The sequence below is a fragment of the Otolemur garnettii genome, unplaced genomic scaffold, assembly GCF_000181295.1.
Source record: "Otolemur garnettii isolate 467f Iridium unplaced genomic scaffold, OtoGar3 scaffold00005, whole genome shotgun sequence".
Taxonomy (NCBI): Eukaryota; Metazoa; Chordata; class Mammalia; order Primates; family Galagidae; genus Otolemur; species Otolemur garnettii.
The window spans coordinates 10,663,124-10,687,020 of record NW_003852400.1 but is presented as its reverse complement, the minus strand read 5'-3'; the positions used below and the strand labels follow the sequence as shown (position 1 = coordinate 10,687,020).

Below are 23,897 nucleotides of genomic sequence, written 5' to 3'. Positions count from 1 at the left end.
GAACTGTACCAGAATCTCCTTATAAAACAACTGTAGATTTTCAACCGAGAATGTGTTGAACAAACCTAAGTGCCTGGTAGAGAAGGACCATATTTGGAAATGGAAAGCATCCCTTGTGAATACCAACGATTGTATTTACTTCTAGTCAGTGTAATATATTCGGCACATAATATGTCCCAGGCAGTGTGCAGGCAGCTAAGGATAGACAAACACAGTTCTCCTCCTCAGACAACTAACACTCTGCTGATCAAAAAACATCGATTCCTGAGGGTGTAAAGATGCCTTAGAGCTATTGTAAGTCGACACTTGGGGATGTGCAATGACTCACCCTGGGAAAATGTTAGACTATGAAAGCGTGTGGGATAGTAAGGGAGCCTCTGTGAAACTAAATGGAGTTTGTGGAAGCACCAGCAAATCAGCTTTGTTAATTTTCATTTACATATTATTTAAATTGAGTAAGAGTGAAGCATTTCTTTTTCAGTTACAGTGAGGAAAACAATGAGATATTAAAGATTCCGGTTAGCTATTACATGACTCTCTTCATTGACAGATTGAGATTAAAAACAGGCTGTTTTGGAAAGGCTCTCCCTCCCTCCTTAGTGCTGCTCTAAACCACCTGCTTGGCCGACCTCATGGTTAATTTTGGTACTAATAGGTGAAACTTCTTTTGCTGAATCTGCTTTTTGCAATCAAGCACAAAAATAAAAAATGACTTGCCTGGTTTCCATGTGCTTTATGGAGTATAGATTACTAAGAAGAGTATAGCAATGACTTTTTCTGAATCAGGATAACAAAATAGAATGAAAAGGATGAAAGAAAATCCCCCTAATTTTTGTTTATGAGACACACACCTCATGATAGTAACAGAAATATTCTGAAGAAGAGAATTATGTGTTACGTAACTAGGGGGAGATGTGTTAGAACAGAATTTATTACTGGAGAAAAAAATATAAGTATTAGGGCATATGAAGAGTGTCATTTTACACAGATAAATGATTCCAAATGCCTCATTCATTTGCCTAATGAGAAGGTCCATGATGTGGGAAAAGGAATGTATTATTTATTTATTTCTTCTGGCTGTGGGAATTCTGAAGTATGGCAAAGTTGAAAACAAATTTTGGGCTGAGATTGGAGGTCTTGGGTGCATGGTGAGGGTGAGAAGTTGAATAAATGGAGGAACTTAGTACCTCCCTGGATTGAAATTCAATATTGTAGAAATGGTGATTCTTGCAAAATTAATTAATGTGATTGTTTTCCTGCCTTCATGAGGTACACGTAGCTTTCTTCATGTTCTGTTGCCAGAACCTATTCAGGGAGGCAACATAGCTAGAGGAATGAACGTTTGCAGTTTTATGAAAATTGGAAAGTGACAATGTTATTGAATACATTCAGTACCTTGATTATAAATGAGAGATTTTGCCTGCCTATATTTTTGTTAAAGATCAAGAGTGAATTAGGCTTCAGTAGGACTGTTGACCCAGATGCATTTGAGTTTTAAAGTGTCTCTTACTGATTTATTCCACTATCTAATCATTTGGAGAATACATATGTTTATCAATTGCATATACTTATCCACCAAGTAGATAAATAATTGAGGAAAAATTGGGGGAGAAATGATGTATTATAATTTTTTTAGTATACTTAATATATAGGAGCGTTTTAAAGATCCCCTGAAGAACTTTCTCCTTTTTCCCATTAATTCAAGCACTGTGTTAAGCCTTTTGCACATGTGTCTCATTAATCCTCTGGACGACCTTGTGCGCCAAGCATCATCATTTTAATACGCATGAAGAAATTGTTTGCAAGGTTAAAATTTTGTTCTAGGTGACACAACTACTAAATTGGATGCAACTCTGAAATATGAAACACAGTTTTGTATATACGTTAACGTTTTGCATTTTTATATCCATACTTGTATTTTGAAAAAGTAAGCAGTTACCCAATTAGGAACAAGCTTGGTATATCTGGTTATGCTACTGTTCTTTCCACAAAAGATATAAATTAGAAGAAGGCAAAGCACTGCCACCAATTATCTACTCATGAATATTTTCATTTGAATTTCTTTGAAAAAGAAAAGAGTGGAAGAAAGTTCCAAGATGTAAATTTACATGCATAATTTAAGACCACCCATCTTTGTTGGTATGCACAGAAATGGTTTTGTGTGTGTATACATTGAAATAATTGCTAAGAGTGGTACAGAAAGTGAAATTTCCCTAATTTTGTCTTCATGTTTTTCTAAATGAAGAAAACACACATAGTATTTTTTATAGAATATTATCGTATGGCCCTTTAAAGCCATTTTAAAACTATTATACCGGCTCGGCGCCTGTGGCTCAAGTGGCTAAGGTGCCAGCCACATACACCTAAGGTGGCAGGTTCAAATCTGGGCCCGCCAAACAACAATGACAGCTGCAACCAAAAAATAGCCAGGCGTTGTGGCCGGCGCCTGTGGTCCCAGCTACTTGGGAGGCTGAGGCAGGAGAATCACTTGAGCCCAGGAGTTGGAGGTTGCTGTGAGCTGGGATGCTACTACCCAGGGGGACAGCTTGAGGCTCTGTCTCAAAAATAAGTAAGTAAATAAATAAATAAATAAATAAAATAAAACTATTATACCTAAGCTCCACCAATTGTTACCTTTGAGATCTAGCCAAGATATTTAATCTTATGGAGTTGTTGTGATTGATAATATCCATAGAAAATATTTATAGACATATAATCAGAAGTGAACAAATGTCATTCATTTGTTGTCTTACTTGGGGGCAGTATATTGAATTAGTCGGGGTTTAGGCTGAGACAAAGAGAAAAGGCAGTTACATAATTTTTTCTTGCATGGCAAGACATAGGTAAGCAGTCTAGGGATGGCAGGGCAGTTCTGCCATTCTTAACATGTGGCTTCCAATCCTGAGTCCAAGATGATTCTTCCAGTTGGTATTCTTTCTTAGGCATCAAGTAAATTGGGGGTGTCCAACCTTTTTTTTCCTCTGATGCACATGGGAAGAATAAGAGTTGTCTTGGGCCACACAGTAAATACATAAAAATTATGATGTATGATACCACAGATAAGCAAAAATGGTTCTCACAGTATCAGGATGTGGCCTGTGGACTGCAGGTTGGACACGCCAAAGGGAAAGAGATTAGTCAATTATGGGTAAGACATTTTCCTCACATTCTAGTGGTCAGAACTTAGTCACACAGTCACATCTTGCTAGAAAGGAGGCAGAGAAAGTGTGATCTGTCTGTATGTGAGCATGCATGTACCTACTCTGTGCTCTGGTGTCATAGTTCACAGCAAACTCTAACTTTTGGGCTCAAGTAATCCTCCTGCCTCTGTTTTTCTATTTTTAGTAGAGATGGGGGTCTCTCTTTTGCTCAGGCTGGTCTCAAACTCATAAGCTCAAGCTATCCACCCATCTTGACTTCCCAGAATGCTAGGAATAAGGGCATGAGCCACCACATACACTTAATTTGTTGACAAAATATTTCATTCTCAAGATATAGACCTAAATTTTGACCAACATCAAAATTGTCAGGTGTTTTAAGTTAATGAGTTCTTTAGTGAGAATTTGCTTCATGAAAAAATTATCTACAAATTAATGAATAGAAAAAACTGTCATTTCTATATAATACATTTCAGAACATACAAAGAGTTATGTTAAAGGAAACAGAACTTGGTAAATATGTCAGAAATTTTTAGTCACTACATTTGATTAGACCTGCCGAGAGACAGCAATTTTCAACAACATAAGCAAGTTACAGTCACTTGGGAGATTTGTTTCCTCTTCTGTGTACCATTTCTTCACCTTTCCTATAAGGGTCTTGTTACAGCCCCTTTTATTATAATAAGAAGAGTTTGATAATAGTCATTTACATTTGATCATTTAACTTTGTAGCAATTCTTTCATCTCCAGACAGATCTGGTATTAAGATCTGCAAACATGAAGACTATATTTTGAAAGAAGTAAAATTTCTCCTCATTCCAAATGGTCATATTTTTCCCATAGGCAACAGGTGATGGGGCTCAAGGGGACCTGGGCAGCTGTAGTAAGGTAAGTGAGCTGCCTAAGGCACAAAATTTAAGGAGGCACTGGCTCTGAAGCTCATAAACTTGTAAAAGTTCCAAAGTTAAGTGAGCACCTCCTTAACTTTTGTGTCCTTGGTGCCTCATTTGCCTCATTTTATCTAATCTCCCTGGGGCCCAGAAACAGTAAAGCCTTACTTGCTCTGTCCACTCAACTTGCCATTGCCAGAGGCGTAGGTCACTGCCCCCTTTGGTCATCACCTCGGCCTCCCTGCCTTTTCTTCCCACTTCTTTCTTTTCATTCCAGGTTTTCCAATGGTTTGAAAGACTTCCAGAGTCACATTGTGTACATGTAATGTTCGTTTGGAAATATTTCCTACATTACTTGAGACTGCCACATATTACACATTCCTTCTGCCATTATTCTAATGTTTTGTTGTGTCTTCTGACAATAAAATGTGTTGGGGGAATCAAACTTTTGGGCAACAGCACCTACTGTATTCCTCCAGTTATCTGAGAAAGTTGAAATGATACAGGTCACTTTGTTGTTACAAAGCTGTCTTCTTAAATGTAAACCGAATCTCTAAAATTTTAGTCTACAATATGCAAACAGGAAAGTGTGTGGATTATTTTTTCCTGGAAGTTTATTTATTTATTTTTTGAGACAGTCTCTCACTCTGTCACCCTGGGTAGAGTGGTATGGCTTCATAGCTCAAAGCAATCTCAAACTGTTGAGGGCTTGAGGAATCTTCTTGCCTCAGCCTCCCAAGTAACTAGGATTACAAGTGTGTGCCATTACCCCTGGCTAGTTTTTCCTATTTTTAGTAGAGATGGGATCTCGTTCTTGCTCAGGCTGGTTTTGAACTCCTGAGCTTAAGCAATCCACCTGCGTTGGCCTCCCAGAGTGCTAGGATTACAGAAATGAGCCACAGCGCTCAGCCTGGAAGTTTATTTTTGAATGTAGAATCATTCTACAATGGCACCATCATACAACTTTCTGGCTGTTGAGTTACATTATGATTTCATAAGTTAATGTTATGTCAGAATCAATACCTTTACATTTCAGTACGATTCTCAAAGATGCAAATGTGAAACATATTTAAATATTGAGCGTGAAATCCAATACTCTTAAGTGAGTATTTACAGAAGTATTTTGAGCAGAGAATGTCTTTTCTTTTTTTATATTCTTTTCTATTCCTTCACAAAATGAAAGAATTTTGTAGAAAGTTTGGAAAACACGAAGTATAGAGAAAAAAATAAAATCAAGCAATCTCACAGATTGACTAATATTAATATATCCTTATAGTCTTTGAATAGATATTTACATTTCAATAAAATTAGAATCCTACTATATATACAATCTTTAACCATTTTATACTTATTGGTATATATTCACTTTTGCATAATTTTTCATTGTCGTTATATCTTAAACATAGTATTTATTGGCTGTACTTCAGCCCATCATATCAATCAATTATAATTTATTTAACTTTATGATTGGACTTTTAGGTTATTTCCAAGTTTTCACTATTACAACAACACCCTTTTCCGTAAATCTCAGAAGTTGTTTATAATAAATTCCTAGAATTTTTTTTTTTTTTCCTGAGACAGGGTCTTGGCTTTGTTCCCATGGCTAGAGTGCAGTGGCGTCATCATAATCATAGCTCACTGCAACCTCAAACTCCTGGGCTAAAGTGATCCTCTAGCTTTATTTAACTCAACCTAACTTCTTTAGCCTTCCACTTAATTCTCCAAGAAATTAGAGAACCATGGGGATTCTCTTTTTGTCATTGCTGTCATTTGGCAACTTCCCTTACTGGGGTTGTGGCTCCTGTCCTACAGCTCACCTCTCAACCCCAACCCCTGCCGTCATCAGGTAATTTCAACTTCTTTTATTTTTTGAGACAGAGTCTCACTCTGTCACCCTGGGTTTGAGTGCCCTGGTATCATCATAGCTCACAACAGCTTGTAATTGTTGGACTCAAATGATCCTTTGACCTCAGCCTTCTGAGTAGCTGGTACTATAGGGACCTGCAAAGATGTCTGGCTAGTTTTTCTATTTTTTGTAGAGGCAGGAGTCTTGCTCTTGCTCAGGCTGGTCTGGAACTGCTGAGCTGAAAATCTACCTGCCTCAGCCTCTCAGAGTGCTAGGATTACAGGGCTCAGCCACCACACCCCAGTCCAACTTCTATTTAAATTAAGTATTCAGGAGGCACTCAAGCCAAACCCAGTCCAGCCACAGCCACAGGCACCCCTCCTTCTGTGCTGCTTCTCCACTGCTCCTGACCTCTTCCTTGGCTCCTGGAGTCTTTTGTGCCTCCCTGTTCCCCCAAATCAATGCTTCTGGGCAGGTCCTCCCACCAGAGATGTCTGGAGTCCTTTCTCTCCATCTCTCCATGAGTGGTTGCAAAATGGTACTCCACCATCTTGCTCCACCTCCATGAATGTCTTTTCATTGCCAACTCAAACTGATGCTTTCCTTTGGTACTGGGGTCATGTTATCTTAAGCAAATAGAATATTCATTATCTAGGAGGTAAAGTGTTTAATATATTAATATATTTATAAAGGAAGATACTCAAAAACAGAACATAATTAATCATTTGTGATTTTGACTATAGAATAAGCAAGATACAACAGATAATAGGAAGGATTAAGAATCTTTTAGTTTTGGGCTGCGCCTGTGGCTCAGAGGAGTAGGGCTTAGGCCTCATATGCCAGTGGGGGTGGATTCAAACCCAATTTGGGTGTGCTGCAAATTCTATGAGGTTAGAATTGCTTTTACCTGCTTGTCAAGTGAGATCAATAACATTTCCCCTTCCACACAGAACAGTTGTAAGAATAAAAGGTATTATAAAAGGAAATGTGAAAATAATCATGTCTCGAAAAAGTTAACATGCTTGCTTTCTTTAATAAATCTTGAAGAAGTTACTTGCTTTCTTACATTTAATAAACAAATATAGGTAGTTATTATCTCACATTTTTATTTCATCGAGTTACCTTACTTTTCTCAACAATGAAATATTTTGACTAAATCAGTCACGGTTAACTATTTAGACCATTTACGATTATTTTATCCTCTTGGATCTAAGTAGAAAGAAATCCCTTTTGACTTCTGAATGTCCTACCAAGCAAGAGTACCGAGAGATGGGTTCCCTTAACCATTACCTGTCCCCCTACCACCTCACGGGAGATTTTAAAGTAAGAAGCTTTTTGTTTTGTTAAAAAAAAAAGTGGCTAATTACATTTATTTTCGAGCATACAAAGCAAACATTAAGGAGATTTCTAATTTTAGGGTAATTTTTCATATTTTATTATAGGTACTAAAATGTTTTCTTTCATCTTAGCATTCTGTTCTAGAATCAATCATTAATTAACATTCCCTTAACTTACGCTGGTACTTGAAGGATAAATTTATAATTTATTATTTCTCCAAATACATATCTAGTGCAGTGTTTTTCAGCCAGGGGCAACTTTGTGCCCCAGAAAACATTTGGCAATGTTTGGAAATAGTTGTGATTATCATAACTCAGGACGTGGGGGTTCCTGCTTGCATCTACGGGGCACAGAGGCCAGCAAGCCTGCTAAACCATTCTATAGTCCATGAGATATCCCTTCAGCCAAAGAAGAAGAATCATCTAATAAAAAATGTCAGTAGTGCTAAGGTTGAAAGACTGCTCAAGAAGGGCATAAGAATTTGAGGTGGGAATTTGTGTAAGAAATTCATTAAATGAATATAAATTTGTAAAATTGTATATCAGCCTAGGGAAGTAGCAGTTTTGTTTTTGGAAAAACATTTGTTACTAAGGTATGACAGTTAGAGGCAAATTAAACTGGGCTGCTTTTTAAACACATTTTGTTGGCAGTGAAATGAGTTTAGGTCATTTTGGGTTAGAGACATTATACAGGCAGCTCATTCAGCCTATGGTTAATTATTTTTTAATTTAGTTTTAATAGAATCTAGTATGAACTTTTCCACTTTTGATTGCACATGAATTTCCAAGTCAAAATCGTACTCAATTCACAATTCATATGTAGTTTTAGACATGGAAAGGGAGAGAGGCTAGATTAATAAATTATCCTTGGAATTAAAAAAAAAAAACAAACACAAAACTCCAAATAGATAGCTTCTATTAGATACCACTTAACATTACCCTTGTTTTGAATCTGTGTTCTTAACGATGGCCTTATGATTTACCTTATATGTCAAATATCTCTACCCTAAACATTGAATTTTTTTTTCTGTTAACTGTTTTTCATACTCTCTTTAGCCTTTTGTTATAATTTAGTTACTCTTCTCCAGGAACAACCTGTATTTTTGGTTAGATAGAATCCCTGTTCTTATGTATAGTATGGAGAAAAATTAGAGACATACTTAGGGTTGCAATTTGTTCTTTTCCTTCTTGTATTTTCACTGTGTTGCTCAGAAGTGTCACCGTCATGTTCTCATTATTAGGAACTAGGGCAAGTAGCAGCGTATACTGTGGAGGGTTCACCAATTTCCACTTCATTCTTCCTAACTATCCCTTCCAAAACATAATGTGCCATTTGAAATGTGACACAATTCCGGCTAAGAAGCTGTATCCTATCAAATAGAAAGAATAGAATAGCCAGGGAAACTCTTGAGTTTATTTGAATGCCAGTTAGATGTCGTTATCATTAGAAAAGTATGCACTATACATTTGAAAATGTGTTCTTCTGAATCTGTGTCTTATGAAATAAGAATATGACCAAATGATGTATTATTATGTGTATGCACATATAGAATGGTATGCGTGTCTATCTATGTTCAGATGGTGTTGACGGTAAACAAACATAGTGTGAATTTTGATGTACTAATTGCTGTGATGGATACTAGAAGTTCTGAGCTAAATATTACTAGTCTATGATAGCTTAATGTGAACTACAGAATAAAGTATAAACCAATATCCTAACTTGTCAGTTGACTACAGAATAAAGTGCAAACCAATATCCTAACTTTATAGTCCTCCATAATCATGCCTCAATTTGCCTTTCAATCTTTGTTTTCTAATAATTCCGTGTGTTACGTGCATTCTTCTTTCTTTCATCCCTTCTTGAAGAACATGTTTCCTCCCAAGTGTGGCCATAATCCCATACTGGGGACTCTCACAGCCCATGTGACTTTGCTTTTCCGTGATATTCTGACAGCGTAAACTTCTGTATTTCCTTATTTAATGTTCTTCTTCATATTGATGATTATCTTATTCTGTCTATTTATCATTGAAATTTAATTATTGTTTGGCTATTGTATAGAGTCTGTTATGAGACTGCATAGCCCCATGCTTGCTATTTTTTAAGTTTGAAATACATATTGATTTTCAAACACAGAGAGAATGTTGTTATAAGTCAGCATTCACATTCCAGCAAGGCCTGACACAGGACGTGGTATCCGTTTCTGTTCTCTCATTTATACAATCAACATTTATTGTGCCAGGTGCTGTACCATGTGCTGGGCATGTGCCAGTGAACAAAACAGATAGACATCTTTATCCTCCTGAAACTCACGTTGTGGTTAAAGGAAATGGAATATACATAATACGTATGATATTGACAAATATTATGCATGTTAGGTGATTGCATATGCTGGAAAGTAGTAACATAGAAATCTCAAGACATAAAAATGCCAAAGGTAATATCCTATCTCCAAAAGCTACACTATAGGGGAAAGGAAAAAAAGGGCTATAATTTACTTAAAATGAAGACACAGAGAATCAAATGTGATTTTTGAAATGACAGCAAGGCTATGCCATGCTTCCTGTAAAATGAGTACTTATAGCTTCATAAATTTACACAAACTATATTAAATTAATGTATCTTAGCAGCTGGTATTTGCAGTTCTTACCCAGCTGTACTAAACACAATTCATGATATACTCAAGAGCACTAAGGAGGAAGATGTTTTAAAAACTTGACTTGTTTAAGGGACTGTATCATTTACTATTTTTACCAAAAAGAAGGAAGGGAGAGGTTGAAGGATCAGGAGTTAATTAAAAATGCCTATGTAATTTTTATGACAAAATTTATTTTTTATAACTCAGCTAATTTTCATAGGAGGAGAGTAGGTTTGTCTTTGCTGTTGATAAAATAGATTCTAATACAGTTCAGATCTAGAGTGACAAGTATTCTTTACCTTAAATGAGTGAATCTTCACATAGCTCCACATCTCTCCGTGTTTGTTGGCTTAAATGAAGATGAGATTTAATGAAAAATCGAAAGAAAGATGTTATGATGTTTTTAAATCATGTAGAGTTTCTTTAGTTATGGGAACTTTGATCCTTGAAAGTGACCTGGAAAAACAATCTATTATTCTTTTGTGTTAATATATCTTTTAGAAACAAGACATTCTCAGTTGCTAGGGAACAAGTAGTTCAAAAGCCCAAGGAACATTTAATAAAGGGGAATAAAAATCTAACCCACAGACAAAGCATCCCACGTTGCAAAATTCAACTAAAATTAAGTGAAATTGATTTTGTGGGCATCTGAAGCAGTTGAGGTGACAATGCATCTCTTTTCCTGCCTATATTAGTATTAAAGATATATGAATTTACTCCTATTTCCAATAAATACAGTGAAATTTTTATGATGGTGGAAGATACAACACTTTTTTGTAATCCAACCTCTCATTATGATGAGGTGGAATCATATTTAGGTATCTAATTTATCTGGTCTTTATACTGTAGATGCATATCCATTTTGATATTTTTAGCTTTTCTGTGTAGACCTTCTTCTTGGAACTTCACACAATCATGAAGGTAATAATGGGTGTTCTTAAACTAATTTCATTATTTCCTAAAGTCTGACTGAAGTTGTGCATTTCTCACAATAGAGCTTATCAGAATCTTAATAATGAATGAAATGAAAGTATAAAGTAATATTTAATAAATACTGTTAATCATAACTTTCAAACATGGAATTCTTTTAGGATTTTTATTTTTGGTAACAGTGAGTCAGTTTATTGTAGAAGTACTCATAAGAAAAAATGTAGCAAGTTTAAGGGAACTGAGGAGCCTAAATTTCCCCAAGAACTCAAAGAATTTAGAACATAGTTTGGTCAAGAAAAGGGCTGGCAGTTCAGTTTTTGAGGCTTATTCTTATTGTTGACTATAAGGTGGGAGCTATGCATAACTAACTCAGTGTGTTACTCTTCTTACTGTTACTGTGATAAACTGCCATAAACTTATTGGCTTAAAGCAATTCAGATTTATTATATTATAATTTTGTAGGTCATGGATCCTTTCTTTGGCTGATTGCATCTTTCCTCCTCCTTCAAATCCAGCACTGTTGGGCTGAGTTCTTCTCATGCTGATTAGCAAACTAATTCCATCTGCAAACTTTGTACTCTGGCTGTATAACAACATATTCACAGGTTCTGAGGATTAGGAGGTGGCTCTCTCTGGGAGGCCATTATTCCGTGTATCACAATCACCTCTTCTGTTGATTAGGAGCTCCGAATACTGTTTTCTTCCCACTAATCTTTTCATTTCTACTTATCTTTAAGCTCTTGATTTATGCTCTGTCCAATTCACTTCCAATGTGAGAGAATCTGGTTCAATTTGTTATTATTATTTTTACTGATCTTTGACACCTGGTTTTTCTCAAGCTATTGAGTCAGATGTTAGCTGCTTTCCATGGCTTGTAGGTCTGATGCAAGTCCCCACACAATTAGTTAGGGGCCAAGGCCATAGGGTGGAGTATTACCACTGTGTGGGGGGGAGTTCCTAAAGCTTCTGTTTCATCAGGGACCTTCAAAGGGAAAATTTGCATCAGAAAGCTGGCGTGAATGTGGCAGAAACATTGATTTATTTTCTAGGACAAGTTTCATGGAAAGAAAGTAAACTTACAGGTAATAGGGGAAGGGCTTGCCAAAATTTACATATTCAAGATTTTATATGCAGAAATTTGACTTTTTTTTTTTTAAGGAGCTAAACTCGCTCTTGAACTGCCATTCTTTCTTTCAAGAGGGAGGAAAAATTAATTTCACAATTTGAAGATCAACCTGTTTTAGTTCAAAACAAGCCTTTAGTGGTCTATTAAAGATTTAGTAAATTTTGAGTTTTGACTTTCAATATTCCCTAATGTCCTTGACTTTGCTTCTTGGTGTGTGCGTGTAAGAGGAAACTTAGGTGACCAGGTGTCTGGAGTATTTGGTCTTTTGTTCTCTTGACATAGAGAGCTTGGCCAGTCTCTTCAGCCTGTTGGAGCCCTCATTGCTCTGGGTGGTTCTTTATTTACCATTACCCTTCAGCTGGACCTCTGCTTCCCACCATGCATCTCTCAATGTCTGTCTTGGGATTCCCTTAATCCTGCACTGAGGCTGTCTCTTGGCACACATACTGGTCTTAAATTCTTAGTTCCTTTCTTCCTTATCTAAGGGAGCTTTCTATATTGCCACAATCTGATGGAGCAAGAGCATGCATAGAGTGGCCTTGGCAGGCTCTCTTTGCCTAAGTGTGTCAGGTTACCATTCACCTTCTGCTGCTCTGGGCAGTCATTTGCTCTTTCATAATGAAATGGAATTCAGATGTTCTTTTGATATTCCAAAACCTGAATCCCATTTTTCTATAGTTAATTAAGTGTATTTTTTAGATTTATGAAAATGAATACATAATATAGTCAATGTGAAACATCTAAAGGGGTATAAAGGAGCTGCCTAAAACTCACTGTTAATAGTAACCTAAGTTCTCCACAACTTGGAAGCATATTTAGTTTTTTGTATCTCTGGGGTATCTACATTATTCCATGGGATAATTCCATGGTCTAACACTGAGTATTATGGTTTCCAAAACATTTCATTAGGAATTTTGTTAAGCAATTATATCAATGAGTGGTATCATTTTTTTGAGTATTACATTTTATATTATGTTTATTTTTATAGTACCTTTGTTTATTTTTTTTAAGATTTCAGAATGTTAGGAGGTACACGTGTTTGTGTTTTGTTTACATACTTTAACTTTTACACAAATTGAGTCAAAGTTATGAGCGTGTACCCCACTCAGTGTGCACCATACCCAAGGGGTGTGAATTTACTGATCTCCTCCTCTCTCCTCTCCTCAGCTTGCTTTTCATTGAGATTTACTTACATATGTGCAATTAAGTGTTTATAGATCAGTTACAGTCTGGTATTGAGCACGTGTGTTTGTTTCTCTATTCCTGTTCTGTTTTCACTTAGAACAGTCCAGTTCTGTCTAGGCTGTCACAAAAGATACTAGATCATTATTCTTCTTTAAGGCTGAGCAGCACTCTGTAGTATGCATAGACCATTCTTTTTTAGTCCATGCAGGTGAGGTTATTTTTAAATGTATTGTTTTGAAGATTATCTTGGAACTATGGATTTAATTAGAGAAAAGAGTCTTAGGACCTAGATTATCTTAACATAGGCAATTAACATAATTAACAGATTTTGTTAGAGCCAAGAGATTTAGGACATACATTAGGGTTTCCCTACTTATTTTCTGAATGGTAGGAAACCCTAATCTACTTTGTAATCACAGTGAAATTTGGTTTTCTAATGTAACTGTGAAAGAATATTAAAAAGCACTTCAGGTTCCAAGAAAAAAGAATGTCTGAGAGGCAAAAAGTATTCTTTATGTTAAGACTTGTGTCACGATGGCTGGAGGAGAACTTGACCGTTAAAAATACTAAAATGTATTCGCTTATCATTTAGGATGAAAAATGTCCTCCGTTAAAGTCAACAGGCTGCGTTCTTTCTAGTAGAAAAAACAAAAGCCACGACTGCACAGCTTGTGAGGAGTTGACTTGATTTGAATGGAGCTCTGTTTCATGCCAAAAATGCATATTATTTCCACCGTGCTGTTTTCTCTTCAGGAAAGAAATTGGATAAGATGGAAAGCATATAATTATTTATAAGAAAAAAAACTAGGTGTAGGAAAAGATATTCTAGGCTGTGTTTCAAATGTTGCTATATTAATGTACTAAATATTATAGAAATGTGGCTTATTTTAGGGGTGAAAAGAGTTAGAAATGTAAGTACTTATGAAAATATATCGTGGAGCTTTGAAAGTCCACGTGAAACATTCTTCTTTGAAAATCATCTACTAGAGTATCAAGAGACTTTTTGAAAGCCTTTGTAATAGCTCTCATAATAACAAAGAACATTGTCTTGCTTAGAACTAGAGCAAAGCAAATTCTCTGCTTATATAATTTTATTTATCTTCCCTAAGTAAACATTAAAATTGTGGTTTTATATATAAAATACAGCTAGATATTTGCATTTGGGTGTTAGACTTAAGATTCCTTGACTTTATTTAAAATTTATTTGAGTCACATCGTGTTTTTTTTTTTTTTTTGGCTGGGGCTGGATTTGAACCCACCACCTCTGGCATATGGGGCTGGCAACGTACCCTTTTGAGCCATAGGTGCTGCCCCGGGGTTACATCATGTTTTTATTTCTTAAATATTTAAAAATTATCCTAAAAATTTGAGAGGACCTTATTTGTTGAGAGAATATGTACATGCTTTGAAATTCTTTCTTCTGATTTATAAACTATTCTTTAAAGTTCTTACAGTTGTGGCTTGTGTAGGTAATGATTTAATAAATGACATTACCTGTAGCACATAATTTGAATTACAGATGGTACATCTGAACTCATCTCCACTCGCTATGAACCCTGTTATATTTCTGATACGACAGGAAGGAGGTTAGGCTTCCTAGACAAATGAATGAGGTATCAATGGTACAAAGCACAACCGCATGTCACACCAATTAGCTCTATTGGCTTTACTGCAAAGAACTAAATATCCTGGATCAATTCACGTGATGTTGAGGTTTATCTATTTGTACCCCAAATCAATTAATCTATGTTCCTGAATCTCATCTTAGGCTGAAATGAAAGAGAAAGATTTGCATTGGATGAAGTTCTTCATGGCTGACATGGGTCTTTAAATCAGGACTCAATAATCTACTTCTCAGCAGAAAGCATAAGCGCTTGAGTAATAAGCAGGAATCCTGGATGAAACTAAATGTAGGGATTTTATATATCACAAAATTAATGTGCCTTGAATAGTTTGAATGAGAACCCATGAGGTTAAAGTTCAAATAAGCAGAACCTCATAATTTGAATAACTCAATTGATTTTAGGAGTAACAAGTTAAATCTCTTAAAATAGCAATTTTAATCTCTTTAAAAATTATGAAACTAATAACCTTTTGTGATAAATGTTAGTGTACGTGTTTGTGTCTATTTGAAGTCAGTGTTCACTAGTAGCATCTGTGCTCAGCTGGGACTTGGCTATAGAACCTGTTGGTAGTAAAGCAGAATGCTGGAGTTCTGCCAGAAAAAAGCAGGGTTGAACTGGTTCCTGTATGTGCCTAGATTCAAGTCTCATACGACAGTAAAAACCTGCCAGGTCCTGGCTTTCAAAGATGGTTTAGTCATGCATGTTCACCCCATCTGTTGGATGCATAAGGGATTTCCTTCTCAGCTCAGCCCTCCAGCCACAAACACTGCCACTGTTTCTCCCACCCCCTTCCTTTAATTCTTCCTTTCCTTCTGGGAGCGTGCAGGCTGCGTAAGCCGGGTGCAGCTGATGCCACTCTAGGGAAATCCTGCCACAGACCTTGAGGTGAGCCAGAAAGGTAGACTAATTTTTCTGTTGCTACCTGGCTTAATTTCAGGATAGTTTGATTTAGTGATTAAAAAACTTAATTCTATTATAAAAAATGAATACACCATTACAATTTCAACCAAAAAATTAATGTAGCTCTGTATGACCTTGAACTCTTCTCTATGTGTGAGCTGTGTCTGGGGACCCCCCAGGTGAAACTGTGCTTAGAATATAAGCCCCTATTTTCAAACCTCAAACTGCACAAACAAACTACTGTAGTAATTTTGGCTGGCTGGTGGTCTTGTAGCCAATGTATAATTATATATATATTTTTTGATGTACACAAACTCCAAAAAGATTAAGATAAAGAAAGAAAAGGGTGACCTTTCTAACCAGTGGTTTATGGTTTCAGGTATATGCTAATGGGAACTTAAAAGCCATGTAAGTAATTATTGTTCTTATTTTCTTTCACACAGATTTATGACAAATACCAAGATTTGTATACTGTGGAGCCAAATAACGCACGTCAGCTGGTGGAAATTGCAGCCAGGGATATTGAGAAGCTGCTGAGCAACAGATCTAAAGCCCTGGTGGTGAGTTTAAATCGGATCTGCTGCTCATTTTACTATTTTTTATTATTTATCTATTATTCATTTTCATGCTTTATTTGGAGAGTTTTGTTGGTATGCTCTCTTCGTTAGTAACTGTATTCATCTAACGTGTTATTCATACGATACTATGTTATTCATGAGATATCAATGGTTTCACTGTGAACCCAAATAATCAGTTAGCTTCTTTCTGATTACTGGCTTATTACTATTATAATATATTATATTGTTATATGACTATCATCTTTTTATAATGCATATTTAATTAACATATATGTATATTGATCCATATGTACATCATGATGCATAATAATAAGATGAGCATGTTTAAATCTGTCATGTAACATAAAACCCACAAACAATTAGCAGCACCTTTAAAGCAGGGTATTCTCTTGTCCACCACCCTGCCTCTCTGCCAGAGATGGCTATTAAGCTAGATATTAGATTAATCTTTTTTTTTTTTCTACTTTTGAAAAATAGTTGTACCTCACAAAAAAATGCTATGCTAAACAAGATACTTTTTAGTTTTCTTGCGTTACCTCTTTTTTAAATTCACATCTGCTCCTTGCCTTTCTCCATCAACATTATTTTATATGATTTAGCTATAAGTTTGCACTTAGGTTTAATTAATTTTATTTACAGTTGAATATTATTTTATGGGACTGTATCTCAATTTGTTCATTTGTTCTCATTTGGTAAGTTATTATTTGGATTGTTTCCAGACAGCAGTATGAATAGTGCTGTCAGATTTTCTTGAACAAGTCTCTTGGTACAACGTGCGAGAATATCTGTGGGATGAATGCAGGATAGCAGAAATCCTGGACTGTAGGTTCTTCCCAAAGTCACTGTTGCAAAAGTATGACCATCATTTTTCATAATGATCGTATGAAATTAGACCTCCTAGTTATAAATGTGCCCTCACTGGCCTACATCCTGGTAAACATGTGGAAATGTCAGACTTGTTAATTATAGGAGATGAGATGGGTATAAAATGGTACCTTCTGTATATCTCTCATGAGAAAGACATCTCACTGTATATTCATACGCCATTCTTGCTTCCTCTGCAGCTATGTTTTTAGGCACATTTTACTTAATTTTAGGTTATGTATTCTCGATGGTCATTTATTTTTACTTGTTATATATATGATGTAAATATCTTTTGGCAGTTTGTGCGATGTCCATTGTATTTATAATGATTTTAATGAGATAAGGTCTTAATTTTTAATGTAGTTAAGTCAACTTTTTAAAAAATAGCATTTTGGGTTTTTTTTCTTTTTTGTTATTGTTAAGGAATCCCTCCCTACCCTGAGGTTACACACATGATTTTAAAATTTATTTCATTCTAAATGGTTCTAAGTTTTGTCTTTCACGTTTATGTTCTTAGTCCACTTGTGAGTGATATTAGCATATAATTTTGGGCTGCAATTAAAGCTAATGTTTTGGCAATGGTTTTCCTAGGATATTTGTTAAATAGTTGCCTTCCACCAGTGAGAACACTGATTGTCAGGCGAGCTCTCTGGGAATCTCTCAATATATTCTTCAGAAGGATCTTCAATATTCTTGAACTTCTACTTCTTTTCTAAATTTTAGATTCAGCATGTTATTATTTAGCAAGATCTGTACTGGAATTTTTTTTTCTTTTTTATTAGAGACAGAGTCTCACTTTATCACCCTGGGTAGAGTGCTATGGTGTCACAGCTCACAGCAACCTCCAACTCCTGGGCTTAGGTGATTCTCTTGCCTCTGCCTCCCATTATTATCTTCAAGTCCCTCTGCTGGGACTACAGGCACCCACCACAACACCTGGCTATTTTTTGTTGCAGTTTGGTTGGGGCTAGGTTCAAACCTGCCACCTTTGATATATTGGGCCAGCGCCCTACTCACTGAGCCACAGGCGCTGCCCCTGTATTGGGATTTTGATTGGTATTAAACTTATGTAGACCAAATTGAGAAAAATTGATATCTCTTATGTTTTGTCTTTCTAATTGTAAACAGGATCTTCCATTTAGCATTTGTTTTATATTTAAGAAGCTTTTAAGGTTCTTTCATAAAGTTCTTACACATCTTCTGTTGGATGTGATACCTGAGCTTCAGCTCAGCTCCTTTCACTCTGTAGATCTCAGCACCATTACAGGTGTTGGCCCGGAGACAACTCTCTAAATTTTCTGTTTATTTAATGCTCACAGTTTAGACTTTGAGTTTACTGTAGTTTATGTTTATCTTGACCCTCAGACATTTTCCTTGCGTTCATCAGTGTGAATCTTTATATTTTTCTTAAAGTACCCAAGGTCTTGTAATGTAGCAGGAATGTCTGTTGGAATATTTGGTATGCCATATTGCTAGAAGTTGAACTTTTAATTTTTAAGACATGAATAACTGAATAATCTATAGACAAACTCTCATTAATAGAAAATTCAAAGCATTATTATCTTCAAGTTTGGAGATGTGAATACCATTTTTAAACATTGTGAGATGTAAATGTTTGCTATAAAAACTTACGTAATAAAAAGTACAACACTTTCTAATAAAGTAAGTCATGGTCTGATGACATCTGAAAATGATTCTGTTTATATTGATTTTGTAAGCTTAACTTGTACTCCATATGTAGAAAGCAAGTTATCTGGATAAAGTCCCTGTAAAAAGGCTGCGGAATGAAATAGCATGTATCTTACCTTAATTGGATAAAAATAGGAGGCTTTTGAGACTTCTTTCTTATTTATCATTTGGAATTATAGCTCAAACACCTGTTGCATTATTGGAGTCCTATGGGGGATCAGTGAAGAGGCGTCATAAAGTGCTTCATGGCAGAATATGGAAGACACAGTGGCTAATTAAAAGTAAAATTAGTTAGATTTTATTTTAGGGACAAAGATTCATGTTTGTTTTCAAACTAAATTCTTTGCTTCGCTTGTGTGATTCCACAAACATAGATAAAACATTATTTAAAAGAGAACTATTTTGAGGCTAATTAAAAAACAGGTCTTCCGTTGTATTGTGAGAGAATGCAAGATGGCCTTATTAACTTGTATTTTTGTTATGAGCTTATACTCAGAAAGACATCTCAATTTTAACAGTTTTAATCTATCTGTGTGGGGTACTAATGTAATTTTATAGGTAAATACAGTGGGGAAAATCATGAATATACAAGTCTGCAGTAGATGATAAATTTAATACCAGTTATACCTTATTGAGTGTTTACTAAGTAGCATCATCTAATTATTTCTTACAATAATACTGTGGTCTAGACACCATTATTAGTCTCATTTTTCAACGAGGAAGCTGAAACTTTGAGGGTTTATGAAACTTGCCCACGGAGATGTTTCTAATAAGTAATGTATACCAGTACTTCTCAAACTTTAATGTGTGTGCAAATAACCCATGGCTCTTATTAAAATGCAAATTTTTATTCAGTAGATCGGGCCAGAAATACTACATTTTTAAAAAGCTTATAGGTGATGTTCATACTGCTGGAACAAAGATCAGACTTTGTGTACCAAGAGTGTAAGAAGGTTCAAATTCAGGCGTGTCTGACTTTAAGATCTGCATTCTTAACCAATGATATGAATATATCCTTTGGCTGGACGAAGTGTATTATCATAATAGGTGGGAAGTGGTGGCTAGGTAGTATCTTACAAACTACTGTTCATTTCATACTGATTAAGAAATATATGTTCCACGTAATAGAATATTCTGCAAGGCTATTAATTTTTCAGTGAATCCTGTATTGATTAACCATTTTCAAAAGAATGATTCAATAAAACAATATATAACACTGAAACAATTTTCATTTCTATGTGTTTGAAAATTTTACAACCTTTGTCATCCCTCAGTGTCAAGGTTACAACCTAAGATCTCTTTGAAAATACAGATGTAAAAACTGTGAAAGAATAGTGAAATGAGCTATTTTTTTCTTGAACTAGATTTTTCTTGGTGAAATGATTGCTTTTCAGCATCTGACATGACTGCTACGATAATTGTTATAGTGCCTATATGCACACAGATTTTATGTATTTTAATGTTAACTTTGAATCCTATCATTCATAGCCTTAAAAACTTAAATGTAACTTTTTTTATTGCTTTATGTTTCAGCTCGTGTTTGTTTATATGTTTGACTCTCAACGACTTCCCACCATATTTTCCTTTTTCAGTTTCAGCGTTTATTTTGAGTTTTTATGTATACCTATTTTGTATTATACTCTTTGGATTTGCTCCATCAGCTTGCCTTAGGAAAAGCTCAAAGAGAAATCGATAGAAAAAAATTTCCGTTGCTATCTCTTTGACAGCAAAACAGACTTTGCACTTTATTACTTGTAGTTTGGTTTTCACTGGGGTAGCGGTGGCTACATGAAATCATGTTTTGATTCTGATGATTCGTGTGCATTAGGGCCTTATAGACATTCTAGGAAGTAGACACATTAAACATTTATTCATTCTTATTTTCTAAACAAGGAAATTCACAGGACCCATAGTCTTGCCCAAAATTGTATAGACAGCACGAGGTGGTGGCAGAATTCATCTGTAGACCTTCTGTCTATAATTCTATTTTTTTTACTGCCTCTAATTCCACATTGATAATTTGAACCATTTTATTTCCAAGGTACGTCTGCTCAAGGATGATTTTTTTGATGTTTGCTACATCCATGTCTTAGAAACTGGCTCCCTGTGATGATTATCTTGCTAATGTCATTGGATTATTCTTAATCTCAAATCAAACAATATTTAGAAACAAAAAAGAAACAATCATTTATGATTGTTGTTAACATTCATTTCATTCTGAACTAGGCTGAAATTTCTGCAAGTGTTACTGATCAGTTTATGGGAGAAAGCTTTTCAACAAAATAATTGAGCCACCGGTGGTGCCTCCTGAGAGATGGAGGTCAATGAAATCACTGGTCTCATTGTCCACCAACCAGCCCAGGCAAGGGGATCTGCTCAGTAAATGAAGGTCTCTAGGCATTTTGCTCAAAGAAAATAGAATCAAGGTTATAATAAACAAATTTTTCTAGTGACACTTTCCAATTATGGCATATTTTGTTTCCCTCTGGTTGTCCTGGCAACTTTAATTAAGGCTACTCCAATCTATTATGTGGCTTTAAATACTGTAATGTGCTCCAGTTCTTAATTCAACCTTGATATTGAGCTGATGGTTAGATAATGAAAGGAGGAAAATGACAAATGGGTTCAAATGATTATTAAAGTAGCTCCTCCCCTTCTGGACTAGACTATTGTTATTTAACCAAATAGTTGATTTATATACTTTTTAAATGTTAGACCAGTCGTTCTCTATCATTTATATTTATCAGCAGTGCCAATAAAATTTGTTAAAACCATAGATTTGTGATCTTTGGCTCTAGGGATTTTAACTCTAAAATATAGAGAGAAAATAAAAAAAATAGGCGCAAAGAAGCGAGAAAGGGATTCAAGGAAGAATTTTGAAATGCTTTAGAGACTTAAAGTAGAATTAAAAATTTATTATTCGACTATTAGGAGTTATTTATTTACTTTTGTGAGAATGGATTCGGTAAAATGCATTGGAACAGAGTAAAGACTGTAATATTACAGACTGACCGGAAAGGGAGGCATTGGCAGGAACGTTGTCTCGATTGTCATGAAGTTTGGTAAGAGAAATGTGGAATGCACCAAAGACTTTGTTTTTCTTTTTTGTTTGTTTTTGAGAATGGAGGACATAGCCACATACTCAGAGCTAGAAAGAAGGAATCATCTCTTATTTTCAAATAAGAGAAAAATTCTGAATGTTGAGGATGATTAAAGAAAAGGCAGGGAGAGAAGATGACAGTCACGCAGTCTACCTGCAAAAAGGTGGTCGGATGTTTTATTTGGGAAAGAGGGATATTATTAAATAGAAATGAAGACAATTGATTTTGTAGGTGGGGAAAATTTGAAAGTCACACTGGATGACCACTTTTCTCTGAGTACGTAGAGGTGATTTTATATGAAGAGGACATTGGTGTAGATTTAGGATAACTAAGTAAGAGACGGTACAATGAGTCTACTAGGGGTGAGTAAGATGACTGACAAATAAATCTATGGCCTTCCTAACACTGAGAAAGGGCAGAAGATAGAAACTATCCTCAGGCTACTTAGGAATTTCAAAGCGCCCTCTGCACATTCTGTGTGTGTGTGTGTGTGTGTGTGTGTGTGCATGTCTTGAGCATTAGTGTACAATCTATGTGGAGAGTATAAACTGATCCAGCTTGAAGAGAGCATGAGAAAAACTCCTTGGGAAAAAAGGTGTAAAATATTATGCTGTTTTCTTTCTCCCAGGAGAAAAGCGTGCTTACCCTTCTCTTTAATCTTAGTGTAAATGTCTTTGAGAGGATTACTCAGAGAGCAAATAAATGTCCCTTTGAGTCTGAATGGTAAAACAATCCACTATTTATTTCACAAAGTTGAGATTACTTTTATTTTTTTGGATTTGATACATGCCTGTGGTTGCTACAAGTGAAGGGCTAAGGCCCTGGTGGTGGGGTAATGAGAGGCGACATCATTGGGCGTGAACTGACACACAAACCAGGGCAGAAGTGCACCTTGTGGAGGGGAGCAGGTCTACCAGAGGCAAAAGCTATTGTGCAGTAGGGGGTGGAAATATACTGTTAGATGGGAGCTGAGGGCCTGGGGTGCGGATGATGGCCAGAAGTGTGGTCCTCGCAGTTGGATGACCAGATATACCCTAACAACCCTGGAAAGTCCCTTGGAGAGGAGCAGTGTTCAATATCCCTCAGTCCTGGAGGGACCAACACATGTTGCAGTCAATGGACGGCCTTGTACTGCCCTCTTTCTCACAGTGCCATCCCTGTAATGACCCCATGGAAGCTGGGACTTGCGTCAGAATGGGACTGAGAGGAGAAACTCAAAGAGAGGATGTGAAAGTCTACCCCATGCCCGCTTGAGGTTTCTATCTGAAGTAGTGCCAGTTTGTTTGTGGGATTTCAAATGAATTGTACACTCAGCTTAGATTTTTGATTGTTCATCTAGATCAGATATTTAATTGATTGGCTGAGATTGTTTATAGTAATAAAACTCTTATCTACAATGATAAATAGAACAGTTATGAAACTTATAAGGTATAATGTTATATTTGAACATGATTTAGAGACAAGGATAATTTAAATGGATCATGAATTTATTTTCTCTTGTGTAACAAGAAACCTGGAGGTGGGCAGCTGCCATTCTGTCACGTCCGTGTCCATCATGCTGGGCAACCTTTGACTGTAACGGAAGGCTAGGAAATGTCATATACAGCTGGGCCATTGCCTCTCTGAGCAAAATTGGGGTACTCTCAGTTCAAATCACCCAACCAGTTGGTGTCTATATCAAGCCTTTCTCACTTTTTAATGTGCATATTAGGGGAAAAAAAGTCTAGAGACAGTTCATGTTAAAGAAGCAGATGAGAGAAAAGGAAATATGCCTTCTGTTGCCTTTTTTAAAACACAGAGTCCCACCCTTCGATGTAACAATTGCATTCACAATCAAGTAAGCTTTCTGATACAAGGCTTCAGACTGTATAAACAGTAGTAGAATGAAAAGACTGTAGAATTCATCCAGGATTGAGGATTGGCAGGGCAAATTTTGTAAATATCAAAGGTATTAAAGAATAGTCAACAGTATTTGAAATCTTTGAAACCATGAGACATGTTGGGTAGGGTCTGATAATGGTTCAAAATTAAG

General features: G+C 35.9%; 1 protein-coding gene across 2 annotated transcripts in view; it reads left to right on the top strand.

Annotated features, from left to right (window-relative positions):
• Positions 1-23,897, top strand: part of CACNA2D1 (calcium voltage-gated channel auxiliary subunit alpha2delta 1) — a 502,006-nt gene that overhangs the window by 97,501 nt on the left and 380,608 nt on the right. For both annotated transcript variants that reach the window (XM_003782628.2, XM_012811373.2), the window contains exon 3: positions 16,077-16,193. In XM_003782628.2, the coding sequence (XP_003782676.1) occupies positions 16,077-16,193 (117 nt within the window). The remainder of the gene's footprint in view (positions 1-16,076; positions 16,194-23,897) is intronic.